Source organism: Strix uralensis, chromosome 24 (genome assembly GCF_047716275.1).
Source record: "Strix uralensis isolate ZFMK-TIS-50842 chromosome 24, bStrUra1, whole genome shotgun sequence".
Classification (NCBI taxonomy): Eukaryota; Metazoa; Chordata; class Aves; order Strigiformes; family Strigidae; genus Strix; species Strix uralensis.
In genome coordinates this window covers 7,616,153-7,644,123 of record NC_133995.1, presented here as the reverse complement: position 1 = coordinate 7,644,123, position 27,971 = coordinate 7,616,153, and the positions used below count along the sequence as shown (strand labels likewise).

At 58.4% G+C, this 27,971-nt stretch overlaps 1 protein-coding gene across 1 annotated transcript; it reads right to left on the bottom strand.

Moving 5' to 3' along the window:
• Nucleotides 1-105: 105 nt before the first annotated feature.
• Nucleotides 106-27,007, bottom strand: MAPKAPK2 (MAPK activated protein kinase 2). Its single transcript, XM_074893555.1, has 10 exons — nucleotides 26,647-27,007; nucleotides 6,137-6,276; nucleotides 4,410-4,474; nucleotides 3,581-3,660; nucleotides 3,350-3,476; nucleotides 2,885-2,960; nucleotides 2,580-2,704; nucleotides 2,203-2,288; nucleotides 1,946-2,026; nucleotides 106-1,649 (listed from the first exon to the last, which is right to left on the bottom strand). Exons 1-10 carry the CDS (start codon nucleotides 26,893-26,895, stop codon nucleotides 1,506-1,508), a joined length of 1,173 nt encoding a protein of 390 aa, XP_074749656.1. The 5' UTR covers nucleotides 26,896-27,007; the 3' UTR covers nucleotides 106-1,505.
• Between the last annotated feature and the right edge of the window lie 964 nt (nucleotides 27,008-27,971).

Sequence of the window (27,971 nt, the reverse complement as noted above, 5' to 3'; positions counted from 1 at the left end):
GGGGGGGAAAAAAAGAGGAATTTCAAGACATCAGGGGAGCGGCCGCCCAACCTGGAGCACTGGGGTGTTTCTTCGCAGCCACGCAAGCAAGGAGGAGAGACTGGGTGACGCATTAAGTGTCTTTAATCCAAAGGACTGAAGAGCAGACCGGGAAGATTAGTATAAGCCAACAGACAAAAATAAAAAAAAAAAGGGATAAAAACCGGTTTTTAAAACAAATTAAGATTCCATACAGTGTCTAAAAGATCACCTAAAAACTAAACATTGCCTTAAAAAATTTTTTTTTCCCCATTCAAACACATTTAACGCAGTGAAACATTGTGACAAATAATAATAATAATAATAATTCATGGACTAAAGACTTCAGAGCAGCTGCCCTGCTCCCGGGAGCAGAGGAAAACTCCCAGCCCCCCCAGCAAAAGCCACGTGGGGTGGGGGGGGTGGGGGGGCAGCACGACCCCCAGCCCCAGCCAGGGATGGGGCAGTGCTGCTGTCCCGGCTCATGCTACGGCCCCGCGCCACCTCCACCCCCGCCATGCCACCCGCTTTTCCCCCGGGAACCCCCCAGGACAGCATCTCCCTGGGAGCTGGGGGCTGTGGGAGCGGGTGGAGGCGGCCGGGAAGCATCTCTTCCCCACGTCCCTGCAGAGCAGGGGGGATGTGGGGGGGCACCAGCCTCCTGCTCACCCCCGGCCCCCACCTTGCCCACCCCTGAGGTCAGAACTGGATTCCAGGCACAGGTACAGACCGCGGTGGCCGCGACGGAGGGGAGCCACGAGCAGCTTGGCGCCCACGGACACGACAGACACCCCACGCACAGACAGACAGCGACACAGATGGGCGCTCGTGGGGAGCCCTGCCGCCGGGTAGAGTCAAGGCCTCCAGGTCACAGAGGGGTTGGGGGGTGGGTTTTGGCTACCATGCTTTAAAAGCAGCAGTTTTCCAGGCCAGCAAAGAAGCACGGTGGCCACGGGGACCCCCCCACGCCAGCCCTGCCACGCACAGGGGACAGGGGAGAAGGCAGCTCTCCTTCCCCGTCCCCCCCTGACCCGCTCCCAAGCCCAAAGCCCATCTCTAGCCAGCATCCACACAGGGAACACGCTGTCTGGGTTTCAGCTCTACAGTAGTTTTTAAAAAATATTTATACGTTATATACCCTAAAAAGGTCACCACAGGAATTTCCATGTCTTTGGAAGGAAGGAAAAAAAAACCAACAAACATAAAAATCAAAACTGTTTCACAAAAGAAAAAATAATCCAATTATCGGCGGCGTTCACCTACAGGACAAAACCCCCGGCCGCAGCGTGTGGATCTGACAGGGGGATCTTACCGCCTGCTCCGGAAAGGTCAGAAACACAGGTGAGTAGCTAAAAATAACTAGTCTGGTATAAATGTCTGAATTCCATGCGCTTGATATAACAGTCTGTCTCTTTTTGTCTTTTTTTCTTAAAAAATATATATATATAGTTATTGCTTTCTCAAGGGCCAGCGGGCACAGGGCACCCTCAGTGGGGGAGCGCGGCAGGCTCGGTGGGGTTGGCTTTCTTCCGCCTCTTCATTAGCAAAGGGTTTGAGGAATCTTCAATTTTCTTGATCTTGATTTGTTCGTAGTCCACTCGCATGGTGGCCAGCGCGCTCGTCATCTCCTCCTGCGGGCAGGAGGCACAGGCAGCGCCGTCAGCGAGCCCTGCGCAGGCACAGCCCGCAGCCCCCCAGCCCCCCCCAGGGTGGCTGCTCCCCCCCTCTGAGCCCCCGTGGGAACAAATCGCAGCAGGAGCTGTGCCCCCACCACCAATTTTTCCAGCCCCCTCCTGAGCACAGATCTCCCCGGGAGGCAGCACACTTGCACCAAGCCCAACTTCGGCTGGTTTGCGGGGAGAAGGACAGTCCCCGGATGGCACCCGGGGCGCAGAGCACTTCGGACGGCAACAGAGAGAGGTTTTACCTTCACATCCTCCCACAGATCCTTCTCCTCCTTCAGCACGCGGCTGGTGTGCAGTGGGGTCTGGGGCACCTGCATGGATTGCTGCCGAGAGTGGAGGAGTGTGAGCTGGGAGCTGCAGGCACGCTGTCCCATCCCTGCCCCAGTCTCATCCTCGTCCCCACCCCAGCCTCATCCTCATCCCTGCCCCAGCCTCATCCTCATCCTCGTCCCCATCCTCGTTCCCATCCATCCCACTGCCTCATCAACCCCTCACTCACCATGATCCAGGGATGGTTCATGAACTCTGTTATTGTCATGCGCTGGGTCGGGTCCGTCTTCAGCAGGTTGCGGATCAGCTGCTTCACTGGAAGGGTTTGTGCGGGGTGTTAGTAGGTCCTGGGGGGGCTCTCCCTGCCCTCCAACCTGATCCAGCATCCCCAAAATGCCTGCACGCACCTCCCATCCCCTCCGCGCCACAGACCTCACCCTCGTCAAACCCTTCAGCAAAAGCCTCTCGAGCAAAGAGGCGAAGCTGCTGCATCACCGAGAGGTGACCCACGACGTGCCCAGGCTTCCCCCAGTGCTGCTGGGCACCAGGCTGACCCCAAAGGGACACCCCAGCCTGGGGACAAGCCATCACGGGGACTGCACTTACCTTCCTCTGACACTTCGGACCATTCAGGGTTGGGAAACTCGTACTGGCCCATTCGGATTCGCTTCTTCATGCCAGGCGAGATGGCCAGGCCGTGGTTGGAGTAGAAGGGGGGGTACCCGCACAGCCTGCGCCAGGAGAGGGGGCAGAGTCAACGTGTCGCCCCAAAAGCCTCCCCAGCGGTGCCCGCCGGGCGTGGGGCAGCGCCGGGAGCTGGAGCAGTGCAGCTGGGAAAGGCTCAGCCCCAAGAGCCCCCAGACAAGCTCCAAAGCTGCAGCCCCTCCTTGAGAGGGATCTGTCGCACTTACAGAATGTACATGATGACGCCGAGGGACCACATGTCACAGGACTTGTCGTACTTCTCCGGGCCCAGCACCTCCGGGGCTGGTAAAGAGAGAAACAAAATCCTTGAGGCCAAGCGGCAGCGCCAGGCGAGAAGGACGGGCCCATCCCATGGAGCTGTCAGAGTTGTGTGCAGGCTCGGCAGCCTGGCTCTCAGCAAGAGGCAAGAGCAGTGCAGGGTGGTGCCACCTTGCAGCCCCAAGCACATCACGGCCGCACGCCCCGAGGCCACGCTCAGAGTCCTGCAAGCACCAGGGAGCTGCAAACGTGGCACCCACCTTCACCCAACGCAGCCCCCACCTCCACGCTGCGGCCAAGGCTCCGGGCCGGATGCCGAGGTGATGGGCCACACGTGGCACCAGCCCGACCTCCTGGCTCTGCCCCCCCAGCCCCACAAACCTGCAAGCTCTGACCCCCCCCCAGCCACTTACCCACGTAGTACGGCGTATAGCATGGAGTGGCCAAGGAGTTGTGCGTGGTGGTTTCTTTAGCAAAGCCAAAGTCTGTGAGTTTTAACACAGCATTGGGCCTTTTGGAGGTGTACAAGAGGTTTTCCGGCTGTGAAAACACAGGGAAGAAGTGAGCAGAAGAGCTGGAGCGGCCTCGGCGCTGCCAGGGCCAAGCGGGGCTCGGCACCGCGCGGTGAGCGTGCAGCACGGTACCTTCACGTCCCGGTGTGCAATGTTGATTGAGTGTAGGTACTGGATGGCTTCCCCGATGCTCTTCATTATCTCCGAAGCCTCTGAAGCAGCAAAAAAATCATCAGAAGCCTTTATAAGCAAGTTACAATGAGCACCGCTCCCTGGGTCACTCTACAGCCAAAGAGCATGGCTGAGGCCAAAGGGGTTCCCTCTACCCAAAATCCCCCTTTCCAAGCAGGAGCCCCCCCCACCCAGCGCCCATCCCCAGGTCAGGAGCCCACAGCAAACAGGAGAGAAACTCCCAGGAGGAGGGATGAGGCAGGCTCCAGCCACTGCTCCCAATACCCAACCACACAAGCCCCACAGAGGGGCTTGCTCTGGGGGTGGGGGGGCTGACCCAGCCCCCCAGCACAGCTAGGGACCCCAATCTGCCAGGAAACCAGCTGGGAAAGCTGTTCCTTGTGGGATGCAGGGGCAAGGGGCTCAGGGTTTGGGTTGGGTGGACACAGGGGCAGAGGGGATGAGATTCGTGAGATCTGTGAGAACCACAGGACCTGGTCTCCATTATTTGGAGGGGGGTGGGTGTTTCTGAAGGTCACTGAAGCTCTTGCCTGTGCTGGAGTGGGAGGAACAAAACGCAGGGGCAGCTGAGAAAACATCCCCTATAACCCTGCACTCAAGTGAGCGTGAAAAGCAGCGCCACTTGCACCCACATTCCTCATTCCCCAAGAACAAAACCCTGTTGGGGATTCAAAACAGCGATTGAGGGAATGAGCTGGACCAGAAACACTCCTATAAACAGCAAGAAATGGTCCAAAGATGAAACCCAAGGTCCCCGCGGGCTCCGTACCCCGTTCTGTGAAGGCCTGGTCTCCCCTGTCTTGAATCCGGCTGAAGAGCTCCCCACCATCCAAGCTGGAAGAGAAGCAGGAGGCGTTAGATGCTGCAGCATCCGTCTCACGCCGGTACAAGCGGTACCGAAACCTGTGATGCTCAGCCAGGAGCTGCACAAGCTCAGCAAGAAACAAAACCCTTTCTCCATCCAAGCCCTTTTGGGTCGGTGCTTCTGGGCATGAGGCGTTTCAGAGCCTCCTCCTTCCAGAAACGAGCAGGGCAGAGGCTTTGTGCTGGCAGCGGAGACACCGGGTGCAAGCGGACGTGGTCTCCCCACCAGCCCACAGAAACACATTTACAGTAAATACAGCAAACACAGCTCGAAGGCGGCGAGAGCGCTCCCGGCTCGCCTGACCTCGTTTGGCTCACGAGCCAACCACCTCGCTGGCCCACTAACCCCGTGCAGAAGTGCTGAGCAAAGATCGCGGCACGGGTGAGGCGTCCGCGGCGCTGAGATGGGCTCATCAACGGGGCAGGGGAGGCAGAGGCTGAACCCTGGTGTTGGAGAAGGACCATGGAAACCTTGGCGCGGTTCCCTCCCCAGGTACTCTAAGGAAAAACTTGGCTCCCAGAGAGATCGGGGTGAGGTCAGGGATAATTCTCTCTGAGAACAGGGATAACAGCGCTTCCTGTCCCTGCCTTATCTAACTCGAGCAGAAAAGTCTTCTGGCTTTTCTAGAGCAGATGGGATCTCCTGCCAGCACCCTCGACATCTGCAATACAGATCGCCAGGGCGAACCGCTGCACAGATCACCCGAGACGCACCGTGCTCCCGCCCCAAGTCAGACGCTGCCTTGTGACGGGTGCTACACCCAGAGCATCCCTCGGACCGCAGGGACCCATCGCAGAGACACGCTGCAGGGAGCTGGTGATGCCCCAGGGCCTCATTTCCGACCATTCAGCCACTGCTCTCTTCCCACACAAGCAGATGCGCCGCACAAACCTTTCCCATCCCCAACTACCCCGCGTCCCAGCGCGGTTCTCCGAAGCCTCTTCCCGCACAGGAGCGGCTCGGGCGGCTGCCGTGTCGCCTGCCCCGGTGCTGCTCGCCACGCTCCTCGCACCCGCTGCCCCCCCAGGCAACCTACCGGCTTGCCAGAGGAGAGGTTTTGGCAAGGAAGCTGCATCAAATCACAGCTGCGGTTGGGATGTGGTTTCAATACTTTCCCCTTCATTCCTCCTCCTCCCCAGGTTATATCAAACATCTACCGAAGAAGAGCCGCTCAACTGCTGCTGCAGGAGGTGCAGCGGCATTAACAGATGCGTCAGCTTGGCTTTGGCTGCGTGCTGCCCAGCAGACCCCACCGCAGGCTGCCGGGCTGCCAGGAACCCGCCGACTACCCCGACTTTCAATGGCCAAAGCGAGTTTGGTTATGACCGATCTGAGCGAGAACCACAGGCCCGAAGCCTCCCGACAGCCGAGCGAGTTTTCAGAATGACTCAGAGCCAGCGCAGCTCCTGCCGTCCCTCCAACGCCAGCGGTGCAGCACCTCTCCCAGGGCTTGCATCCCTACGGCTCACAGGCTGCTTCCCCCAGAACAGCATCTCCCTGGGGTCCCCAGCACCCTGGCAGGGGTGCAGGAAGGTGCTCACCCCCCTTTTTGGCATCACCCCACCGCCCCGCAGGGCTGCAGGTGCTCCCGCGGGCAGAGGCCACCCTCAGCGGTGGCAGCGGGGACTCACCACTCCATGACGATGAGCAGACACTTCCTCCCCTGGTAGAGGTTCTCGTAGACGTCCATGATGCGGACGATGTGTGCGCACTGTGATGCCCTCCAGTGCAGTTCCACCTCCCTGCGGGCCTTCGGGCAGTCCTGCAGCATCTGCAAGAGAAGCGAGACCCCATCAGCCCCCAGCTCCCCAGGGGAGCCGGGCCGTGACACCCTGTGGGCACAGCACCCACCCGGAGAAGATACAGGGGCGAAGGCTGAGCGGGTGCTCTCCTCAGGCAGCACCGAGGCCAGCTTGGGTGACACTGTGCAATGCCTCCATCCCCATCTAGTGGGAAGAGCGCAAAGCCGCCCGCCCTCATAAACTTCTTGCCCTCCACTCCAAGGCTGGTAAAAGCTTATCCTGGCTGCTTGCCACCTCCCTGCCCCCTGAGATGCCTCCCCGGTGCCCAGCCAGCCTGTGCCACCAGCCAGCAAAACTTCCTACTGCATTTAAGAGCAAGCTTCTGCACGCTGGTACGTGCACCACTGCACCCCTGGGTGCCACTGAGCATCCCCACCCTCCTTTTCACATCCCCCCCAGGCAGTGCTGCCCACCCACCACCCCCCGTTCTGCTCCGTGGGACCAGCAGCACCCCCTGCTCTGTGTCCTTAGGCATGGGCTGGGCACAGAACCACCCTCACCGCAGCTTCAGAGGCCACCAGCATCCAGCCACATGTGCCTGGGGAGGGGACAAAGCAAACAGCCAGATGTTCCCTAAATAGCAGCTTTTCTCACAAGGAGCAGCAGCTCTTAATGAGGCCCCTGCCCTTCCCAGAGACAACTCACAGTTCCCAGGTGCAGGAAGGATTTGCTCGTCTGCCACAGACTATTAATTACCATGTTTGTCAGGATAAACAACCAGCCTTAATTATTATACTCCTAAATATAGAGCAACAAACGTGTCTATCTTGAGCGTAGTTCATTTTCCTTCCTGTCTCCAGCAGCTCTTAGGGCCGGGCTGGGCAAAATGCCCCAGAGCAGGTCTGCACCTCGGAGCAGCATCCCCACCCCACGTGCATCGGCAGGAAACAGCAGGTTTGGTCATTTTATCAAGACAGACACAGAAAGATATTTCTTGCCCCTCTGCCCAAGCCCGGCCGAGCTCCCGGGGTGAAGGAGAGCAGCCAGCCCCTGGGGTGCTTCGCTGGCCTGGCAGGACCCCAAGCAGTGCCCAGTGTGTGGCCAGGACCCCTCTGTCACGGAGGGGATTTCACAGGAACGAGGGTTAACGCTTGCTGCAGCCCCAAGACACACACAGGCTGATGATAACTGAAACGCTCGCTGACGGCGCTTGCGTGAGCGCTGGCAGAGTAACGGCAATTCGCGTTCCTGCCCGCGACAGCGCGTGCCCTTTGCCACGGGGAAAGGGACAAAGAGGATGGATGCACACTGCAGCCACCCACCCGGAACCCCGATATTTGGGTGTCTGGTCACACCAGCTCAGTGAAAACCAAAGTGGCCAAGCCAGCCCTTTGCAAAACCCTTCAACATCATTTGCCCCGACAGCCTTGGGGTGAAAGGAAGACAGGGCAGGGGGTCAGGCAGCCTCTCCTTGCTCCTCTATTGCTTTAATTGCCCTAAAAACCAGATCCTGCCAAAGCCATAAGCAAGCAAAGCACCTGCCCCCCCAGCAGCCGCACGGGCAGGGAAGGGGCCTGGAGAAAAGCTTGGTTATTTGCAGCTCCGCTCGAAGAGCCTGGCGTGGGGAGCCAGGAAGCTGAAGAGAAAAAAAAAAACAATTTGTAATTACGCGCTGGGAAAATTGAACAGCAGGAAGCAGACTGTTAACATCATTCTGCACAAGACAAACAGGAGATGTACAGAAATATGTATCTCCAATTTTCAGAGGTCACTCAGAACGCTTTTAAAGGAGCTTAATTGTATTTCTAATGAACTAGGAGGCAGCAGCCTCCATTACCTGTACCAGCACAGCCCTGATGTTTGCTTTTGTGCTCGGGCACCCGCCGGCGAGCAAACAGCCGCCCCAGTGCTCTCAAAACACCCGGCTGCGACTGAGCCACAGCACCAGGCAGCCCCCCTCTGCCCCCTGCCAGCGTGGGACGGAGAGGCCACCGAGAGGCAGCTCGCCTGGCTGGGAGCAGAGCAGATTAAGCCTCGTTAAGAGAATGATTTGGTCTATTTAGGAAATGTTCCCGGTGGCAGGTGACAGCAGCGTGACAGCGAGCTGAAGGCCGGATGCAGCGAGGCAGCGTGGGGAGGGCCGTGACGGCTGCAGGGGGATGCAGGAGGGACGTGGCCATGCCCAAACCACAGGCCCAGCATCACCCGCCGCACCCACACAACCTCCCTCCTGCCCTCGGCACAAAGCACCGGCTCCCTGCGCCCCAGGGATGCGCTGAGCAGGGTGCAGGGGTGGGAGAGCACTGTTTGGTCCTGGTCCAGGCGGGGCGAGGGCAGCATTTCCACGAGTTTCTCACCAGTTTCTCCTCTTTAGACGGGAACCAACAGCTCCCGCAGCCCACGACTTTCCCTCCCGCTCCCCGGCCACAGTCAGCAGTGAAACCACGGGTGGGTGATGTCTTGGTGCGACAGGCATTGCTCCGCTCACAGGAACTCCACATCGAATGTGTTTGGGGGTGTGTGGTGACACTGCCCTGATCCCTAATTTAGCTCCGGTATCCAGGGCAGCCCTCGGCTGCAGCAACATTTATATTTCTTGGCTTACAATGAGGATGCTGGGATGTGAAACGCATCTTGTGTTTCCCTGAGGTTCAGCAAGGGTGATCTGCCCCCATGGAACCCCAGCTGAGGGCACCAGCCTCACACTGTCCCCTCCACCAGCTTCCAGCAGCTTCAGGAGCAGATTTTGCCACTGCAGTAATCTGGAGCACAACCAGAGTTAACCCTTTGCAGAGGAGACACAGCAGCAGATGGACAACCTGCTGGAAACCCCCGATGCCCACAGCTCCTCCTCAGTTCAGCTCTTCCATCTCTGTTATCTCCTGTTCTCCTTCCAAGGGACGGCTTCTTGGAGATCAAAGTCTTCATTATTTCAGATGGGAAACATTGCACTACCTGCTGGCTCTCACCGGAGCGGAGGGCTCCGGCACCGGGGCAGCAGCTGAGCCCAGGCACAGCAGCGGGCAGTAACCGGATCCCCGAGTTACACAAGTGTCCCCGGGACAGGGCGCAAGGGCAGCGCCGCGGAGGGGGCTTGGCCACCGCCTCCGAGCAAAACCAGGTTTCATGCACAGAGGAGTTGGGTGCATTTCCCTTTTGGCGGTTCAGTGCTTTAGGTGTTAGTTAGCTTTGCAGCCTCCACAGGTCTCCAAACCTCCTCTCATCATCAGAGCACACGTCTGGGCGTTCCTTTGACGCCAGGGGGGACAGGGGACAGCCAGGAGAGCTGTGCCACCCCGGAGCCCTGCACCGTCCCATCTCTGTATCCCACCGGGGCACCTGCCCACAGGAAAGGAGAGAGAGCAGGGAAAGGGCCACTCCGCCCTCATCACAGTTAGGGAGGAAACTCAGCTTTCAGCCGCATTTCAGCTCTCCTCGCAGCAGCTTGACACCTCCGAGATTTCGGCAGACGGTGTTTGCTGCCATCCTGTGCCTTGGCTCAGCCCAGCTCCCCCAGGAGCCATTACACGCTGCGAGAGAAATTAGTTACGTGCAAAGCTAAACGCACTCATTAGCTTCACTAAAACTCTCAAGCTGAGGGCTCCGAAACCGGCCCCATCAGTGGACGGCGCAGACCAGTCCCTGTGTGCTCAGGACCCCCCCAGCAGTGAAGGCTCCTCCCGGGCTCCCGCGTCAGCTCTGGGCTTTTCACCACCTTTGAAAGACAAACTCTGAAAACAAAACAGCTCATCAGGGCGTCTGCAGGGGGACGGCACCCACCCAGCAAACCCAAACCCGGGAAACCACCTCCGCAGTGTGAGAAACGGGGCTGCAAACCCAGCGGGCTCTGGCCAGCCCTGCTGCTTCCCCCAGGCATCGAGAATGAGCTTCAGCTCAAACGAAAGGGCTGCGGGCTCTGTCTGGTTCACCTGGCAGCACGTCGAGCTGAATTTTCCCCCCATCATCTCACGCCAAGCACAGGGAAGGCAGGTAGACGTGAGGAAGGAAGGAAGATGCCAGAGGAAACAAAGGGGCTGGAGCCGCCCGCGCCCACGATCCCTCACCCGCGCGCATCCTCGGGCACCGCTGATTCAGCTCCGCCGCCTCCTCCCGGGATGATGCGCCATGAATCACGGCGGGTTCGCCCAAGCAGCTCCCTACTCCACCGGCACGGCAGAAGGTCCCAGACAACACCATCCTGCACCCCAAATAGTGCTGCCCCTCGGCCAGCCACGAGAAGACGCTGCGCTCGCTCGGACTGGCACAACATCCCTGTCCAAGAGCTTGCAAGGGAAAACTCACCTCGACGGGCAAAATCCATGAAAACTGAGGATCAGGCACATACCAGCGCACCGAGCTGTTCATTTTCCAGGGCTGCCCCTCGTTGCTCTGGCTCCACGCTCACCCCGGGCGCTCCAGCTGCTCTCGCAGGCAGGGTATTTTTATTTCCGTGTGTATTTTGATCACACCCGATTCACCCCGGTTCCCAGCAGAGCAGCACACGCCGCGCGCTTTGCCTGCGCGGCAACCGCCCCTCCGACAGCCTCCTGCAACAGGACCCGCAGGAGCATGCCCGCGCCCCACGCCACCCCGAGGAGCTCCCCTCAGGACCTGGCTGCACCACGGGGGTTAAAATACACTCTTCTTAAGTTGTAATAAAAATAAACCTACAGTGAAGAAAGGCAGGCTGTCATCCTCCCAAGTTATCAGTGGGGAAGCAAAGAGAGGTTCCCCTGCCTGTATTGCACACATGGGCTCTGGGTTCCCCTGACCAGGCTAGCACAGGGCAAGGAGCATTTTTTCCTAATAAAGCAAAAACATTGCTCTTCAAGGGATTTGCCTCTTCTAATCTTTCCACACGAACTGGTTGCCAACTGGCGTCAGCTGCTTAACACGTTTGCAGAGCTGGTGCTGGATGCTTTGCACATGCTGTTCCCACCTCACGGTCCTGGGAAGGCAAAGCCCCATCGCCCCCCGCTGCCGGTCCCCAGCACCCCACGCAACGAGGCACAGTGCTGGGGGACCTGGGTTAAGCTGATCATGCCCCATGTGTCTTTTTTTGTGCTTTTAAAGCCAGCACATTTGGGGAGCTCACAGGTAATCGCCCCAAAGCCGCTCCAGAGGCTCCAGAGGAGCGCTTTGGGGGGAGCAAGCAGCAGAAGGGCACGGGAGCAGCAAAGCTTCATTCCACTGTTACTGTTCATGAACTAGAGAAGAGAAATAAAACCACGAGTCCCAAAGCCTGTAAGAGGAATTATGTTACCAAACGCAGGGAAATTAATGGTTCGACCATAATGCAGTAACAATTAAACACGCAGCTCAGGAAACCTCCCCCATATCATCACGGCTCTTTTATAAACCTTTACATTAACCCCATCCCCGCTGCTTACATCCACCACGACCGGCAGCACTCAGAGGCGATGGCGCTTTCCCAAGCTGGGGATCATTCCTGCTCTGCCCATGAACACGGAGCCACGGACAGTCCCTGCCTCAAGAGCTTTAAGCCTCAACAGACCAGGCAAAGGCCTCATCCTCACGTTTGTTTTGCCCGAGGAAAGCTGGGAAGGAGAGGTGCTGCATCTGGAGGAGGAGCTGAGCATGGCCAGCTCGACGCATTAATGGCTTCATTCCCCACTACCTGAACAAAAGGTCATCCTCCACGTTCACTTGCCTCAGGGAAGATGGAGAGGTTGGAAAAAGCATCCCAGCGAGAGAGAATTATTCAGATTAGACAGAGCTACAAACGGGGAGCAAGCTTGGAGACGCAGCTCAGGCCGAGCAAACACAAACTGACACACACGCTCGAGCTGCTCGGCCGCATTCTCTGAGTCTGAATGATCGGAGCGCTCGGAGGAAGACCTGGAGCCGTTGCGATGAGCGCAGGGAAAGCTTTCCCACCGCGCGGCCAAGCAATAAACCGGCCACGACGAGGCTGCGTGTGCGATGGGCGAGCTGAAAACCCCTCCGGAAGCAGCCAGCACGCTCGTGGAGGCAGATGTCAGAGCGGGCAGCCTCGTCCCTGCTCCTGCGGGCGATTTTGCAACGGGGCGGAGGATGGAAACGGGGCGAGGAAGAGGCTGCTATTGCACGGCGCTTTCACAAGGAGACCCGCCGCAGCGGGGCCTCGCTCGCCCGCAACAGTTGCACAACCCTCCGTGCCCCGCGTGCTGCCAGCTCCCCTGCCCGCAGCTCCCACGGGGGTCTGTGCCCACCGGGGGATGTTTGGGACCCCCCGCCCCACAGCCCCCGCCTCCCCAGGGCATCTGCTGAGCATTTCTGTGCCCCGTGACAGATGCGGCAGCTATTCAGCCTTTTCAGGCTCCAACAAAAGCCTCTCCAGGCACACAAAGGCGAAGAGCAGAAGAGAGGCCTGGGCTTAAACAAGAGCCACCTGCCAGGGGCCTGTGTGCCCCCCCTGTGCAATTGGGGAGCTGCCCCTCGGCCAGCCCTGCTCTGCAGAGCCCATCTCCCAGCAGCAAAAATCTTCTTGGCATGTTGATTTCAAGGAGATGAAGGTCCGAAGCAGGTACCCAGGAGCAGTGCCCTGGATGCGACATTGGGGACAAGGGCACAGGGAGGGGACGAGGAGACAGCTGGCGGGAGGGGGCCGTGAAACTCATGGGGAAAGTCAAAGCAGGTAAATGGCAACAAGGCGGCAGCATGAAGCATCCCCACTGACTCATGGCACCAGCAGCAGCCTGGAGCTGGGACTTAATGAAGAGAAATAAATAGTTTCAGCCTCACTTAGCTGAGAAAAAGAAACTTAGGGACCCACATGCAGTCCCAGGTTTTTCTTTTGGGATCATCCTCCTCTCCCTGTACATCAGAAGCAGCACTGGGCTTTGATGACCCACCTGATGCTCGTCTCTCCCAGTGGCCCCGGGGCTGGTGTTATGAGCCCGGACCTCAGCCCAGGCGTTGGCCATGGTCAGCCAGGCCCTGCCACGCAGCGGGACGCCCTGGGGGTCCCAGGGAGCAACAGAGCCACCACCCTGGCCAGGACCCCCTGGTGAATCCAGCGGGGAGGAAGGGGGTTGTTGTGGCCAAAACGCCCCAACCCAGCCCGTCCCTTCCTATGGGCATCCGAGATGTCGCTTCCCAGCACGATGCCAGGCTGGGAGGTCTGGGTGGGGAAGGGAGGCAGCTGCTCCGGGGTGGGGGGATGCTCAGGGACCCCTCTCTGCAAACCAAACCACCACATCCCCCCACGCCTCCACTGCAGTCTCTGCCAAGGGCACGCTGCAGCCGCCAGGGCCTTTTACCCGCACGCACGATACAAAGCGAAAGGGAAATAAGAAACCCCGGAGGGGCGGATATCTTCACGCGAGACAGGCTGCGGCCAGCGGATCTGCTCCACACACAACCCCTCTACTGCCGCCGCCTCGCAAAGCTTCAGGCCGGGGTCAGCTCCTCCTCCCAAGCCTTGGCCCTCAAGCTGCCGAGCTTGCGCACGGAAAAGCCCACAAACGTGCTTTTAGGATAGGAAGGGGTGGATATTCGCAGGCGTGATTAATACAGAAGTAAACACTAATGTAAACCATTAACTCAGCGCTGACCTCTGTCCTTTGCACCTCCCTCCCGCAGGCACAGCTTCCACAAACCCCTTATCGCCGCGCTGGCACGGCTCGGTGCCGCCTCTGCCAGCCCTCTGCGCCTCGGCCAGGGCCTCTCCCTCGCACGTCGGACAGACAGACGGGCTCGGCCTCCGTCACGCAGCCCACGGGCGGCACCGGGTGCTCGAAGCATCTTTTTGGGTCCCTCGCTCCATCAGCCTCCCAGCAATCCTGGGGAGAAGCCTGCCCGACCTCCGACCCCATAGACAGCTTGGGGGGGGACTCCCCACACCTATCCCAGAACTGCTTTTATTTTCAGCCATGCCCACCCGTTCCTGACTTTCAAGCTGTAAGTGATTTAGGGGAGAGGCTCAGACCGCCCAGACCCACGCCTGCAAGCGGAGGAGCCCCGAAGCCCTGCCAGAACCCCACAAACACCCACCACTTCCTGGCAGCTCCCGGGCTCGTACTCTGCACAAAGATGAAGCTTCTGAGGGCTTGGCCCATGGGCAGGACCCCCCCGTGGGACAGAGCAGCAGCTGCCACCCCCTCCCCACGCAGGGATCCTGCCTGCTGCCTTTCAACACAGATCTTAGAGCAGTGTAAATAAATATATATTTTTATATATATATATTTGAAGAAGGAAAAAAAAACCAAATCAAAACACACAGCTGCATCGAGGCCAACCGCTCCTGAAGCGCCATTCCCCCGGGCACTGGAAGCGGTGCGGCCTCGGGACGCATTTCATCCACCGGTGCCAAGCCCGAGGAGGGTTTCATTTACGTGCCCTCGAAGCTCGGTGACGACAGCACGTTTTGCATCATTCTGTCCTTTCCTCAGCTGTTTATTTAATAGAGTTTCACCCTCGTCATGGGCTTTGTCAACACCAGGGCACAGCAAACACCTCCCCGAGACGAGGCAGGCGGCAGCTCTGCCTTCGCCGGGCGATCCCTGCGGGGCTGCAGAGCGGAGCATCCCCCCGGCAGCCGGGACCCACGACACGAAACCTCGGAGGCACCCGAGTGCCAGTCTGAGGGTTCAGCATCACGCTCCTGCATGGTGAACCCGCTCCAGGCGCGATGCCCAAAGCGCTCTGGAGGCTGCCAGGGCCTCAGGGACGGGGCCGCAGCTCTTCCCTGTGCGAGATAAACAGCTCCCGCGCTGGGTGGCCGCCGCTTTTGTTAACAGCGGGGTTTGTTTTGTGCCGGGGGAGGCCAGGACAGGAGCGACACGGGGATTTCGTAACGCGCCTTTGTCCGCGCGGGCGCTCACCGAGGCAGGGGCCCCGCGGCCACCAACCACCCTCCTCCCGGCGCTGGTCCCTCCACCTCTCACACAGCACAACAGATACCAAACCCCCAGCACCGTCACCTCCGATGCAGCCAGATGCATGAGCCCACCTCGGGGACGCACGAGCCCACCTCGGGGGACGCACAGGGCAGACAATGCTCCAGCACACGCGGGGCAGGGAGAGGGGCTGTTGTGGCTGACACACAGCGAGGTGTGTAACGAGAAGGGATGCTAATGAAGGGGCAGAGGGAAAGGGGAGGATTGCACCCCGCTGGGTGATTAAGAGCGGGACATATGACCCACCCCCCCCAGGAGAACTCTGCCATCTCCCCCAAACACCCAGCGCTGCTCGTGGCTCTCGCTCACGGCAAGGCTGTCCCTGCACCGCAGGCTGCTCTGCTCCTCCTCCTCCTTCCATCGCATGGCTGTTGCACACCCCCAGCACCTAACAGGACCTGGGGAAGATTTGGGTGGGACCACCCACTTGCAATGAACCCACCTGGGTTAAGAGCCAAGCCACACTCCAGACTCGACACCCAACACTACGTATGATCATGTGCTCCCATTTTACCCACCACAGCAGTATTTCAGGGGAAATCCTGGACCTTGAAGCAATGCAATGAACAGCTGAGAGCCTCCTGCCACCCCGCAAGCCCTAGGGGCCGAGCAGGGTGCTCTTCCTCCACCACCCCCCTCTTCCCTCTGCACCAGCCATCCTGAGACTCCTTCAGCCGGGAGAAAAACACAGGTGCATTTCTATTTAAAAAAAGCCCTTTGCATCCTGCCGGCACCTCATTAAAGCTCTCAGGACATGGTGGCTATTATTAGCTCCCCCCAGGCTTCTGGCAGCCCCGAGAGCCTCCACAGCACCTGTTGGCAGCAGCCGCACGGCCCCAGAGACTGGGAGGCTTGGTGAAGCCCGGATGGAGCCTGGACCACCAGCATCCTGGTCAGCACCGTAACCCCAAAACACCTCAGTCAACAAGTGTGCAAAACTCATCACAAAGTGCCTGGGTGCACACACCTCCAAAAACACCATCAGAGGAGAAACCCTCACCCCCTTGGCGCTGCCAAGAGGGAAACAGAATCATCCAGGTTGGAAAAGCCCTTGAAGCTCCTCCAGTCCAACCATGAACCTCACCCTGACCGTTCTCAACTCCACCAGATCCCTCAGCGCTGGCTCAACCCGACTCTTCAACCCCTCCAGGGATGGGGACTCCCCCCCTGCCCTGGGCAGCCCATTCCAACGCCCAACAACCCCTTCTGCAAAGAAATCCTTCCTAAGAGCCAGTCTGACCCTGCCCTGGTGCAGCTTGAGGCCATTCCCTCTTGTCCTGGCGCTGGTTCCTTGGCTCAAGACACTCATCCCCCCTCTCTGCACCCTCCTTTCAGGGAGTTGTAGAGGGCCATGAGGTCTCCCCTCAGCCTCCTCTTCTCCACACTAAACCCCCCCAGTTCCCTCAGCCGCTCCCCATCAGACCTGTGCTCCAGACCCTGCACCAGCTCCGTTGCCCTTCTCTGGACACGCTCGAGTCATTCAATGGCCCTTTTGGAGTGAGGGGCCCAAAACTGAACCCACTCATCGAGGTGCGGCCTCACCAGTGCCGAGCACAGGGGTGAGATCCCTTCCCTGTCCCTGCTGGCCACGCTAGTGCTGATACAAGCCAGGATACCACTGGCCTTCTTGGCCACCTGGGCACACTGCTGGCTCGTGTTCAGCCAGCTATCAACCAACACCCCAGGTCTCTCCTGCTGGTATCTCCCATGAAAAGGTCCTGCCCAACAGACAACAGCACAGAACAAGGGGTCGATAGCAGAGGATTTATGCTTCTGCATCTTTTCAATACACAGCAAAAACACAGGCGCTCTGGGAAAGACTCGCTGACCCTCCCATGCATGCCCAGTACCCCACTGCTAGACAGTGTTAACCAGCAGGCTCCTTGGTTTCTTACCAAACACAACAGAGAGCAAGTGCTTTGGACGCAGTTTGCCTGTTAGATTAGAACAGAAGGGGGATAAAAGGATAAAAGCGGGGACATTTAAACAAAGTAAGAAAAAACCTACTCCTGTAACTACTGCTGCTTTCCTGGCAGGCTGGGCTGTTCATCCTGGGCATTCCCATACCCAGCCTTTCAACGGAAACCTCACGGACAGCCTTACGGACGCCAGCTCATCCCGGGGCAGCATCAACTGGGGCCCCCGGGAAGCAGAGGCAGCCCCGGGGCACGGGGTGGCCAGGGGTAAGCTGCTCTCTCCAGGCTGGCTGGGGGCTCCCGGGTCCTGCTTTGTATGAATTTAAGCTTTTTCAATCCCACTTATTCAGGAAAAGGGCTTAGGGCTGGGGGGAGCCAAAGAGCAGACAGGCCAGCCTTTGTGTGGCTCGGCCGCCCGCCCACCCGAGGGCTCCAGCAGCCCCCACGTTTCCCCGTGCAACCCCTGCAGCGGACTGGAGCACACTGGTAAGCAGCAGCGCTGGCATTGCCACCAACCCTGTGGCCCCACAAAGCCTGGAGCAACACCTCGAGTCAGCAGAGCCTCTGTTTCCTAAGTGAGAAAGAGAAATTAAGTCTTCAATGGACCATATGAGCATCTCCCCCTCTGCATTTCATCCATCTCTCCCACAATGAGGTTTAAGGCTCTTTCCAAGGCTGCTGTGAGGGTTTGGGTTCGAGGTGGGTACAAGCTCCAGATGTTCATCGCCAGGTAGGAGTTAAGTCACTAAAACCCTCGAGGCATCGCTGGTTGTTTCGGTGCAATCTTTGGGGAGAAAGAAACGTGAAAGGGATGTTTTGGTAAAAGCCAGAGGTGCCTGACCTGCCAAGCACAGGCTGCCCTTACTGCCAGAGCCCAGCAAAACTGAGTTAACTGGCTACACCGAGAGCAGCCAGAAAACTGTCCCTGCTCTCGTTCGTCAGCTGGACCCCGCAGGGCTAGAGCCCTCCCTGCCCTGCAGCTCCTCAGGTAAAGCTCCCAAATAGGAATATCAGCCAAAAGCACTGCCCACCTCTGAGGCACACGAAGTACATCATTTCCCGTGAGCTCCTCCAGACCGGGGTGGAGGGCATGAGCCAGAGAGCTGCTCCAAAGCTCCCGGGCAGCAGCTCCCAAACCTCCCACCCCACAGGGAAGCGCCAGAGCTCAGCAGCATGTAAAGACCACATGGTAATCTGTTCATAAACTCCTCAGCATCTTACTCACCCAGGCTTCATCAGTCCAGTATTTGCATCTCTAACAACACGCACCCGAGGCCGGGCTGGCCGTCTCCTCCAGCAGTGAGGAGCTGGGGAATAGCAGCACCAGGACACTTCCAAAAACTCCCGAGGACCTGGAGCACTTCCCTGTCGAATCCCACCACCCACAGAGCATCTCACATCCTGGTGGAGAGTTGTTCTTTATGAGCAACTCTTCCTTACAACAATAGATACTGGGAGTTTCAACCACAACATGGAATAAGCAGGGTGGGAGAGGAGATGGAGGGGGAGATATCAGCAGTCCTGCTCCAATGCAAAAACACAGCCCCTCACACCAGGAACAAGGTCGTTCCTTGCAGGGAAAAGCACTGAGGGCAAAATCAAACGCTTCTGCAAGCCTCTTCCAAGCTCCTGGGCCAGCAAGGGGCAAGATGTCCTCGCCGGGAGCCCAGGCAGGTGCCCAGCCAAGGGCTGCAACACCCGCACGCTCCCCAAAACAGCCGTGACCCCACGCCGGCGCTGCTCTGCCCACGGCACGGGAGGTACGCACCCAAAAATGCCAGATTTGCAGCTCTGATGACTTCCAGGAGATAACGCGGGTTTAAACTTCCTGGCAAGCCCGCCCTTCCCAGCACCGTGGCAGAGCCACTTACGCAAGAGCCACCCGGGTTTTCTCAGCAATGGGCTGCGAGGTTGCAAAATGGCTGAAGAGGAAGAGAGAGTCACTGCAGAGCCCGGAGGGACCGGCCGGCCCGAGGAGGCCGTTACAGGAGACGACGGCTCCCGCAGGCTGGCGTATCCGAAAGCAGCGGCTACAGGAGCTGCGGGGCCTACGAGCGAGCACAGCCCCTGCCTTTTTGCTAAAACAAGTGGAAATAGAAGTTAAAATTGTTTTTAAACACTGAGCTGGTAGATGCGATAAGGCTAGCACTACTACTGAAAATAAAAACAGATCCCCGTTACCAGACCACCTCCCCCCCACCTCTCATTTTATTTATTATTTTTGTTAAGTTAGGCTGTTATAACATGCATACTTTCCGGTTAGTTTGGATCCACTTGCATCTGCTTTCCCCCCAGCCCAGCCGGGGTACCCACACGCCATCCCCATTTCCGAGCAGCATCACTCGGACCCAGCTCCCACCGCACCTACGGGCGCGAGAAGCAATGAGCTGCGGCTACTGGAATTGCAGGCTGAAGGGACGCGCTGCCAAATTTCCACAGCAGCCCCAGCTTGCGTTCCAGCCGCATTTCCCTGAAAACACACATTTGGCAGGAGGTCCAAGGAGCCTTTTGAAAGGCTGCCCTAGCTCGGTGCCGCACACCAGGGCCAGAGGACGCCGGGAGGACAGCAGACAGTGAGAGCGGCTGCTCCGTTTCTGAACGCTCAGCAGAAGATGCTCCCACCCGTGTCTGCCCCACAGAAACGCGGGAGGTGCCGCAGCCCTTGGGACAGGGACAGCCCAGGGTCCCGACCTGCTGTTACACAGACCCAGCCTGTTCCAGCGCGAGAGGCGTACGGCAACGATGACCCCGAGCCTGATTTCCCCCCCCTCTTCTGGGGCCAGCAGAGATGGAGAGGTTAAACTCAGGGGGGGCACCCAGGGGAGCTGGCTGCAGTCAGGGACACACAAACCAAGGCAGCAAAGTTAATTATGATGGCGAAGGAAATGAGTCCATCCTTTCACTAATCCCACTTCTATAGCCCAAACCGGGTGAGGATATCTAGCAAAAGAAGAACTGCAAAGTCCCAGCCTGGCTGGGCGCCCCAGGAACATTCAGTTCTGGGTTTGCATTTTGAACTTTATCTCTAGTTTAGGCTACAGCTCGCTGGACAGCCAGGCACATAATCACATGCAGCCCTGACGCCAACAGCTTAAATAATCTCATTACATAGGATGGCAAACGCTGTGCCAGCTGCAGACCGCCTGAGCCAGCGTGCTCACCTGCCCTCTCCGCTGGCAGAGTGCACTTTGTCACAGCAAAGCAGCGTACTGACGTAACGCCCATCACAGGAAGATGCCGTCGTCCTCTCTGGCAGCATCAGACCGAAGATGGAGCCACAGTGGAGCTCCATGTGCTCCCAGCAGTGCTCAGAAAGGAGCCACGCTGGTGCCCCATCCTGTATCTCCCCTCCTGACAGCAGGTACCGTCTCACCACCCTCCAAATGACATTTTTGTGGCTCACAGCATCTCCAGCAAAACTGATGTTTCAGGTCCTCTCGGATCAGGGGGATCTACCAGCACTCACGGACTCATGGCCGTTAGTCCCTTCCTGAGGGCAGGAAGGAAACAGTGAGTTAATGCAACCATTAAACCTGCCAGTCCCTATAATCCCTACCTCAAATTGGTAAGATCTTAAAAGGCTGAAATCTTTGAAATGACTCAGCCACAAGGTACAAAGAAACAACAGCTTAAAAGGCTGTTAAAGCTCTCTGCATTCAGACTTGCTCTTGCGTGCCCTGCTCTAACCCCCACGTGCTGCTCCCCATCCGTCTCCGTAGGGAAACCAGCCGTAGAGACGAGAGCCCTCTCCAAAACGAGCCTCCAGGCACCGGTCACGCACACGCTCCTTGTGCCAGCCAGAGCTGAAACGAGAATATATTTTAGGATCCTACAGCCATGAAAGACGAGGAGCATCCAGCGAGGGGATAGGACCCCCTTTCAATGGGATACGGGTCTCAAGAGCTGTTAAAATCCAACGCCAGTGTCACTACCAGAGATGACCACGATGCTCAACAGCTCTGGACCACACTTGAAGCACTGACTTAACACGACTGCCCGGGCTCAAAACAGGTTTCTTGGGGAGCGGTCAGGTAAAGCTCTGTCCCCGTGCCAGCCTCTGGAGCTGGTGGAAGGATCGCCCTGGTCCTCGCAGACCCACCCCCTAAGCCCTCCCTCCTCCAAAACCAGCCTGCAAGCTCAGCCACGGCCTGAAGACTGTCCCCCAGTTCCTGCCTCACCTCTGCTGCCCGCACCCCTGCCCACCGAGGGCAGCGGAGCTGAGCGGCACGGGGCAGACGTGGGGCATCTGCCAAAAGCGGGGCCCCAGGAGCCGGCCCGTGCCAGGCCGCGGCAGCCGCCCTCGCCCGCTGCAGACAGCCCCGGCGCGGTGGAGGGGAGGCAGCGCGTTATTCTTGGAAACCAGGAGGTGAGGTCATGCTGCCTGAATGCTGCAACTTGAGGCCAGACGCGCGGGGCCAGTTGTGCTTGGAGAGGAGCCTGACTTCTGCAGCGGGCGGCCGAGCGAGGGCCGTCTGCAGGTCGGGAAGCCGGTTCCATTCGGAGCTAGCAGGAGGAAAGGGTTTCTTAACGAAGGAGGGCTCTTTCCTCCCAGTTTCTCAGCAGACAGTGCAAACCCCAGCAAAGGGATGGGTTTTAAAACAGCACCAGCTACTGCCTCTGCTGCAAAGCCCTCGGACCACCCTAGTGCGGGCCGCGGGAGCCCACCACAAAGGCTCAGGAGACGCCAGATGCCAAACCCGGAGCCACGCCGCTCCCGGTGCCGCAGGGACGGCCAAACGGCCGCTTCCAACCCGGCCACTCCACCAGATGCCTCCCACACACCCACACCGCCCGTCGCGAGCTCATCCATCCCGTCGGACCCCAGAGCACGTCCTGGAGGTTTCTGGGAAGAGAAAAGTCACCAACTCGCTCTTTCAGGCTTCCTAGGCAGGAACTTTCTGGGAGTTTTCATCACCGGTGCCTACCCATCGTCCAGCAAATGCAGCAGGAGACGTGGCTCTCGAATCTCCACAGCTTCAAATTATTATTTATACACTGTTTTAAACGCTCTGGAACAGGGAGCACGTGTCTGACAAAGCTGAGCGTGGGCCCTGCACCGCTCGTACCCGGCAGACAAGAGCTGTCCATATACCCGGCTTTCCCGACATGTGCGCTGGCAGATGGCAGAAACCTCGGCAAAGGCCAGCGGGAGCTCAGTGTGAATGATAAAATAATCATTTTACCTGGCTATGGCTATTAAATCACACACACAAGGGCTGTATTTTCGTCCTCCAGGACGGCTGCCCGTGAAGGATTCATCCCAGAGCAAGCGGCTCAGCCTGGTACCGCATCTGACTGGCTGCAAGACCTTCAGTAAATCGCTACACTTCAGTTCCTCGCCTCTGAAAACGTGGGAAACACCGATCTTTTGCAAGACCTATGGCTGATGGCATTTGACTATTATTAAGAGGAAGAACCCCGCCACTTCCTGTGCACGTGCCAAAGTGAAAACCCAGCCCCTGCTCCCAGGCCGTTATCAGGCCATCTCAGTCGTAGGTTTGACTGCTCAGAACATGTAACGTATTCAGAAGAGATTATGGCAAATCCTAAATTATTTAAACAAGCTCAAACCCCAAGTCAGTAGACTCCTTTGGTCAATGAGATAATAAACCACTGCCTTGGAAAAGTCCCAGTGATGTCACTACACTTTCCACAGCTTTTCAACCATGGCTTGCACATAAGGCCACAGCAAAGACATTCCTGGTTATATAAAATACACGGTAGAGTTAAAAAAGAAAAAAATCCCCCCACTGAGAGAGGAACAGAAGCACATCAGACACACAGTGAGTTTTTTCCCATGAGCGTGAGCCCAGGATCCTCATCTACTCCATCACTTAAGAGTTATTTTTCTGGCTGGATTTTCTGGGGGACAAAGCATTTGATCTCAAATGAAGCTGCAGGAAGCCACGGGAAACAGGGTGCTTTGCTCCTCTAAACATCTCTGTAACAACCCTAGCCGTGACGGCAGCGAGAGCACGAGGCCACCAGCCACATGAACACACTCGTCCACAGAACTGCTCAGTGATCAGCTACGAGATGCCTGTCCTATTTCCACGACAGGCATTTTACAAGAACAATAAACCGCAAAACTACTGGCCTCCCTCCTCCTCCATCAAAGGAACCATCGCTCACAGATTATCTGATGAGGCTGAGAGCAGAGACAGAGTGTTTCGCAAACATGCCCCGAAGCACCAAGGATGCTCCAGAAAGGGCTGCCAGAGAGGGGGCAAATTTGCAAGCAGTCTCCACTGCCCTGCAGAGCTCTTCTAGCTCTTCCACAGCTCACCAGTCCAGGTGAGGATTTCCCGCTTTGAAGCTGGGGTTAGGAGTGAGGTTTGTTATTTTGTTTTAAAGGAGACCTGCTCCACGAAGAGCTCCATCGAGCGGCGCGTACGACGGAGGAAAAACTCGCCACCTGCCATCACTAGCCCCCACTCTCCAGTCTGGCTTCCCTGCGATTTCCTCGCCAAATTAAGGCGGCCAGCCATCAACCCAGTACCTTGCCTAAAGATTAGTCTTAAAAGTGGAATTTGCAGTAGGCGAGACAGACCTCGCTCCCAGCCCCACTGTCGCAGCCTGCGTCACTAATACCAACAGCCTGACCACAGCGAACAACACCGAGTCAGGTCAGTGGTGACCTACATACAGCAGGCTTTACAGAAACGACAAGCCTAATTTTGCCTAATAACAAATCACACCGAGGTACGAGGAAGAAAGGGGTAAGAAACCACCTAAACCTTGCATTTCAGTTCCATTCATCACCTTTCCACTGACTGTATGTTCCCACCCTGCAGTAAATCACCACGCATCAGAGGCTGGTCATGGGCGGCTGGGGCTGTCGGTGGCCTGCTTCCCACCAGGCAATTCTGGGATGCCACAATTCAGGTATTGGTACCAAAAAATAAAATAAAGTTGGGAGTGGGAAAATGCAAAATAAACAATAATGATCTGTAAGGAAAGTAAAAGGAACATCTCCTGCTTTCACCTACACAGCAAACAAAACTACCACCCATTAACCCACATACAGCACCATTTTATTTAATGATGCGTTTCTGCCATGGACTATTGCACTGGAAGGGAGAGAAAATTGGCTGCAACATTTTCACTGCTGCGGGAACACTGTGCCCAAGCTCAAACTCTCTTAAGCCAAGTGACTCTCAGTAAAACCCTTAAATGCATCTCTCGGTTTGGGAGAAAGAGGTTTAACAATATGACAGTTGCTTGTGATCCAAGAGGAAGCACAACATAACCAGGAGACTGCGTTAATATCAGGGAGAGACACAACTGTTTCCCTCCAGTGGAGGATTGCATTATTATACAAGATTTTGGAATAGTAGATGTGAAGAGCAACGTTCCAAATGGAAAGGTTTGCTGCACAACCAAAGCAGGCAGCACAGAGAGATTTCAGCTGTGGCTCCTGGAGATGGGCCATCAGGATTCTTTTGAGCATCATCTGAAACATGACAACTCGATGCAATCACTTCTGCGGATCCTGCTTTAGGTCATCTTTCCACGCTGATGCAGCCCATGAGTAATTCGGATCCAAATTCCTCTCCGCAGGTCTCGAACAGACGTTACCCCAGCTGCGTACCCGAGGAGGGGGTGAAGTCAGCACGCACCGCGTCTAGGGCAGTCACCCCGCCAAGTCTGGGCTTGGCAGGTCAGTCCAAATATCCTAATCAAATAACCCAAGCCCTCAGCTTACGCTCACCAGGGCGAGCCGCGTACACACCGGCTCATCCAGGAGCCCAAACTCACAGCGTAGCAGTTTTTAAGGTGCTGGAAGGAATCACTTACAGCGGCAGCTGTGCTGCTCGTTGAAAAGCCAGAGAGGCGTCCAAACTGCTCAGCTCAGCTCCTCTGTCCCGGCCGGGACGCGCGAAGGGGCCGGGGCAGGGGCCAGAGGGAGGACGACCAACGCTTTTCCAAAACAGAGATTCAGCATCGGATATACCTCCCCCTCCAAGAGCCACGCAGACGCCCTGCGCCACCCTCCCACGTTACAACGCGAAGCCCTGTGCTCCAAGATGCTCTTTCAAACACGGCCAAGGAACCAACACGGCTCGTGGCGGTAAACCCTGACCCCGTCTGCTGCACCGCGCTCCGGTACGGGCAGGGTAACGGCACCAAGGCCAGGCCCCGACCGTCCTCCCCGTGCTGGGGCAGAGAGGAACCGCCCGGCCTTCGGTCTCCTCTGCCATCCTTCCCCTTTCAGGGCTGCAAAAGGGAAGTGCTGGAATCTGCGCTTTAAATACTCAAGTCAACTGCACAAGCGAGGAGGAGCCCGTCTGTCAAAACAGAAGAGGATTTCACTAATTTCCAACCGAATGAGGCGACAATACATTTCGTCTTGGAGTACAACTCGGTGCTGCTCATGAGAAACGCCTGCGCCCCCGAAGGAAAAGTCAAACTTTCACTGCTCCACTGACCCCCCCCCACCTAACCGCAGGGGTTCAGCACCGTCCCTTGCCGACCCCACCACCCCTGGTGCCTCCAAAGTCACTTCTTCATTCATTCATTTGGGTTCGGAATCCCAGATACCAACAGATGGGCCGCTCGAAAAACAAAAGAGGTGGGGGCAACGGGTTTAGGTGGGGTTTTTTTGAGCCTTCACAGTTCTCAGGGTAACGCCGTGGGTTTGAACAGCTCGCGCGTGTGGGCGCAAATTGCAGCGATGCTGGAGAACACGGCGCTCCCGCCGAGCCGGCTGCCTGCGCCCGCGTCACCCGCCGGGGCTGCGAAGCCATTCAAACTTCCCAAAGTCCCTCCGGCGGGGAGACACGCTCCCCGCTTCGCTCAAAGAATAAAAAAAACCTCATTTGAAACCGAGGAAGGCGCCGCATCACCTCGCGGCTGCTGAAATACACCTTTGTGGGCGCTTTTTACCGACCCGTCTTTCAAACAGAAGAGAGTTACAAACGTAGTGACGCTGAAATATTCCCCGTTGAGGAGGGGGACGGCAGCCGCTCGGTATCACACCCCGCTTCGTACGGCCGGAGCCAGGAGGGACCCGGGAGGGACCCAGGGACACACGCGCCCGTATTTACGCCACGAGCGGCTCCGCGCAGGGCACCCCCAGTCTTGCCAAGCCCTTGGGGTGACGGCGGCCAGGCCGAGGGCTCCGCTCTGCTCCAGACCACCCCCCCCCCACCCCAGGCGGGTTTACCGAGATGTCATTTCGCTCCGTTTCGCATTAGAAAGCTGGAAAGCCACGTCTCGTTGCTCTTAATGGAGGGGGGGGGGAAAGAAATAATAATAATGATAAATTAAAGCATGGCGGGACGGACGGGCGGCAGCCGGCTCCATTGTCCCGGCCGGCGCCGCCGCCCGCCCCGCTCCCGGTTGCCGCTGTCGCTGCCCGTTTTCCGGGGACCCCCCGCCCCCCCCCCGCAGCAGACATCTTCCATCACTGTCAGGCAGCGCCGCTGCCCGCTCCTGCCCCTTCCGCAGCCCGGGGCGGGACAGCCCGGAGCCGCCCGCCCGTCCGGTCCCCGTCGTGTGTGTGTGTCCGTGTGTGTGTCCCCCCCCCCCGCCTCTCCCCGCGCCTCCAGCCCCGACGGGGAGGAGGGGGGGGGCTTCGCACCTTGAGAGCGAACTTCTCCCCGCTTTTCTTACTGAAGATCTCCAAAACTTTCCCGTTGATGCCCAGCCCCAGCACTTGCGTGGTGACCTTGTAGTCGTCCGTGATGGCATTCTTCCGGATCTGCAGGCCGCCCTTCCCCGGGAACGGCGGCGGCCCGTGCTGGGGGGCGGCGGGCGGCGGCGGCGGCGGCGGTTGGGGCGGCGGCGGGCTGGGGAAGCCGGCGGGCGGCGGCGGAGCCCCGGAGAGCATGGCGGGCGGCGGGCGGGCCGCGCCGGGCCGGGCCGGGCGGGCTCCGGGACTCGCGGCCGGCGGAGCCCGGGCGGGAGCGGGATGGGGCGGGGAGGAGGAGGAGGAGGAGGAGGAGGAGGGGAGGTGGCGGGCGGGGGGGGGGGGGGGGGGGGGGTGAAGCAGCGCCGCCGCCGCCGCCCCCCGCCGGTGCGCCCCGAGAAGAGCGATCGCTCCGGTGCGGCGGCGGCTCCTCCTCCTCCTCCTCCTCCCTCCTCCTCCTCCTCCTCCTCTCCCCCCCCGGCGCGGCCCGGCTCTGATGTCAGCGCCTCGCCGCGGCCGGCCCCGCTCCGTCGGGGGAGGGACGGGGCGGAGCGCGGCCCGCCTCCCCACCCTGATTCCCCCGGGGGGTTCTTGCGCTTCTAAGGGGGGTGGACGGGGCAGTGGGGGGGGGGCTTAGCGCTTAAAAGGGGCTGCGGGACAGCGCGGGGCGGGGGGGGTGGGGACAGAGGCGAGCCCCGCGCCTGGGTGGGGTGCGGGTCTCAGCCCCCCCCCCCCGCCCCGAACCGGCTGTTTCCCCGCTCGCGTGGACCCCGCGGTGGGATGTCAACAGGTCGTGGCGTTCCCAGTCCCCCCCAGTGACACCCAGCTAACGCGACTGGTGTCTACCCCGAAGGGTCCCTGAGGTGACACCAGCCAGCTCAGGGGGGTCGGGAACTGCTGGGCCTGGCCCCTCCATCCTCCCCCAGCTCCAGCTCTAACCCCCCCCAGACCTTAACGCCCAGAGACCACCGCCAGCACACCGAGCATCAGGGCAAGGGCACGGGAGGAGAAACCAGTCCAGAAAGAATAAAGGCCGACCTGATGGTGACAAATTAACCCCCATTTCCACGTTCAATCCAGAATCCGACAGACACTGGCGAGGCTAAAAGCGAAGCGATCCATGCCAAGGTGCAACGTGCCCTTGAGCTGCCCGTTGTCCAGCAGAACTTAATGAACATTTCTTCAGCTGGAGCTCAATGGGAAAGCAAGACTTTTCATTTATGGACATCAAAAGCACAGCCTGCCTGTCACCAAAAATCCCTGTTTTCTAAGTAAAG

Excerpts from the sequence above, each read along its gene's own strand:
- MAPKAPK2 (XM_074893555.1), bottom strand. The coding sequence starts at position 26,895 with ATGCTCTCCGGGGCTCCGCCGCCGCCCGCCGGCTTCCCCAGCCCGCCG. Across the intron at positions 2,961-3,349 it reads CTATACGCCGTACTACGTGG|CCCCGGAGGTGCTGGGCCCG; the intron begins GTAAGTGGCTGG and ends TCTCTTTACCAG. Across the intron at positions 1,650-1,945 it reads ATCTGTGGGAGGATGTGAAG|GAGGAGATGACGAGCGCGCT; the intron begins GTAAAACCTCTC and ends TCCTGCCCGCAG.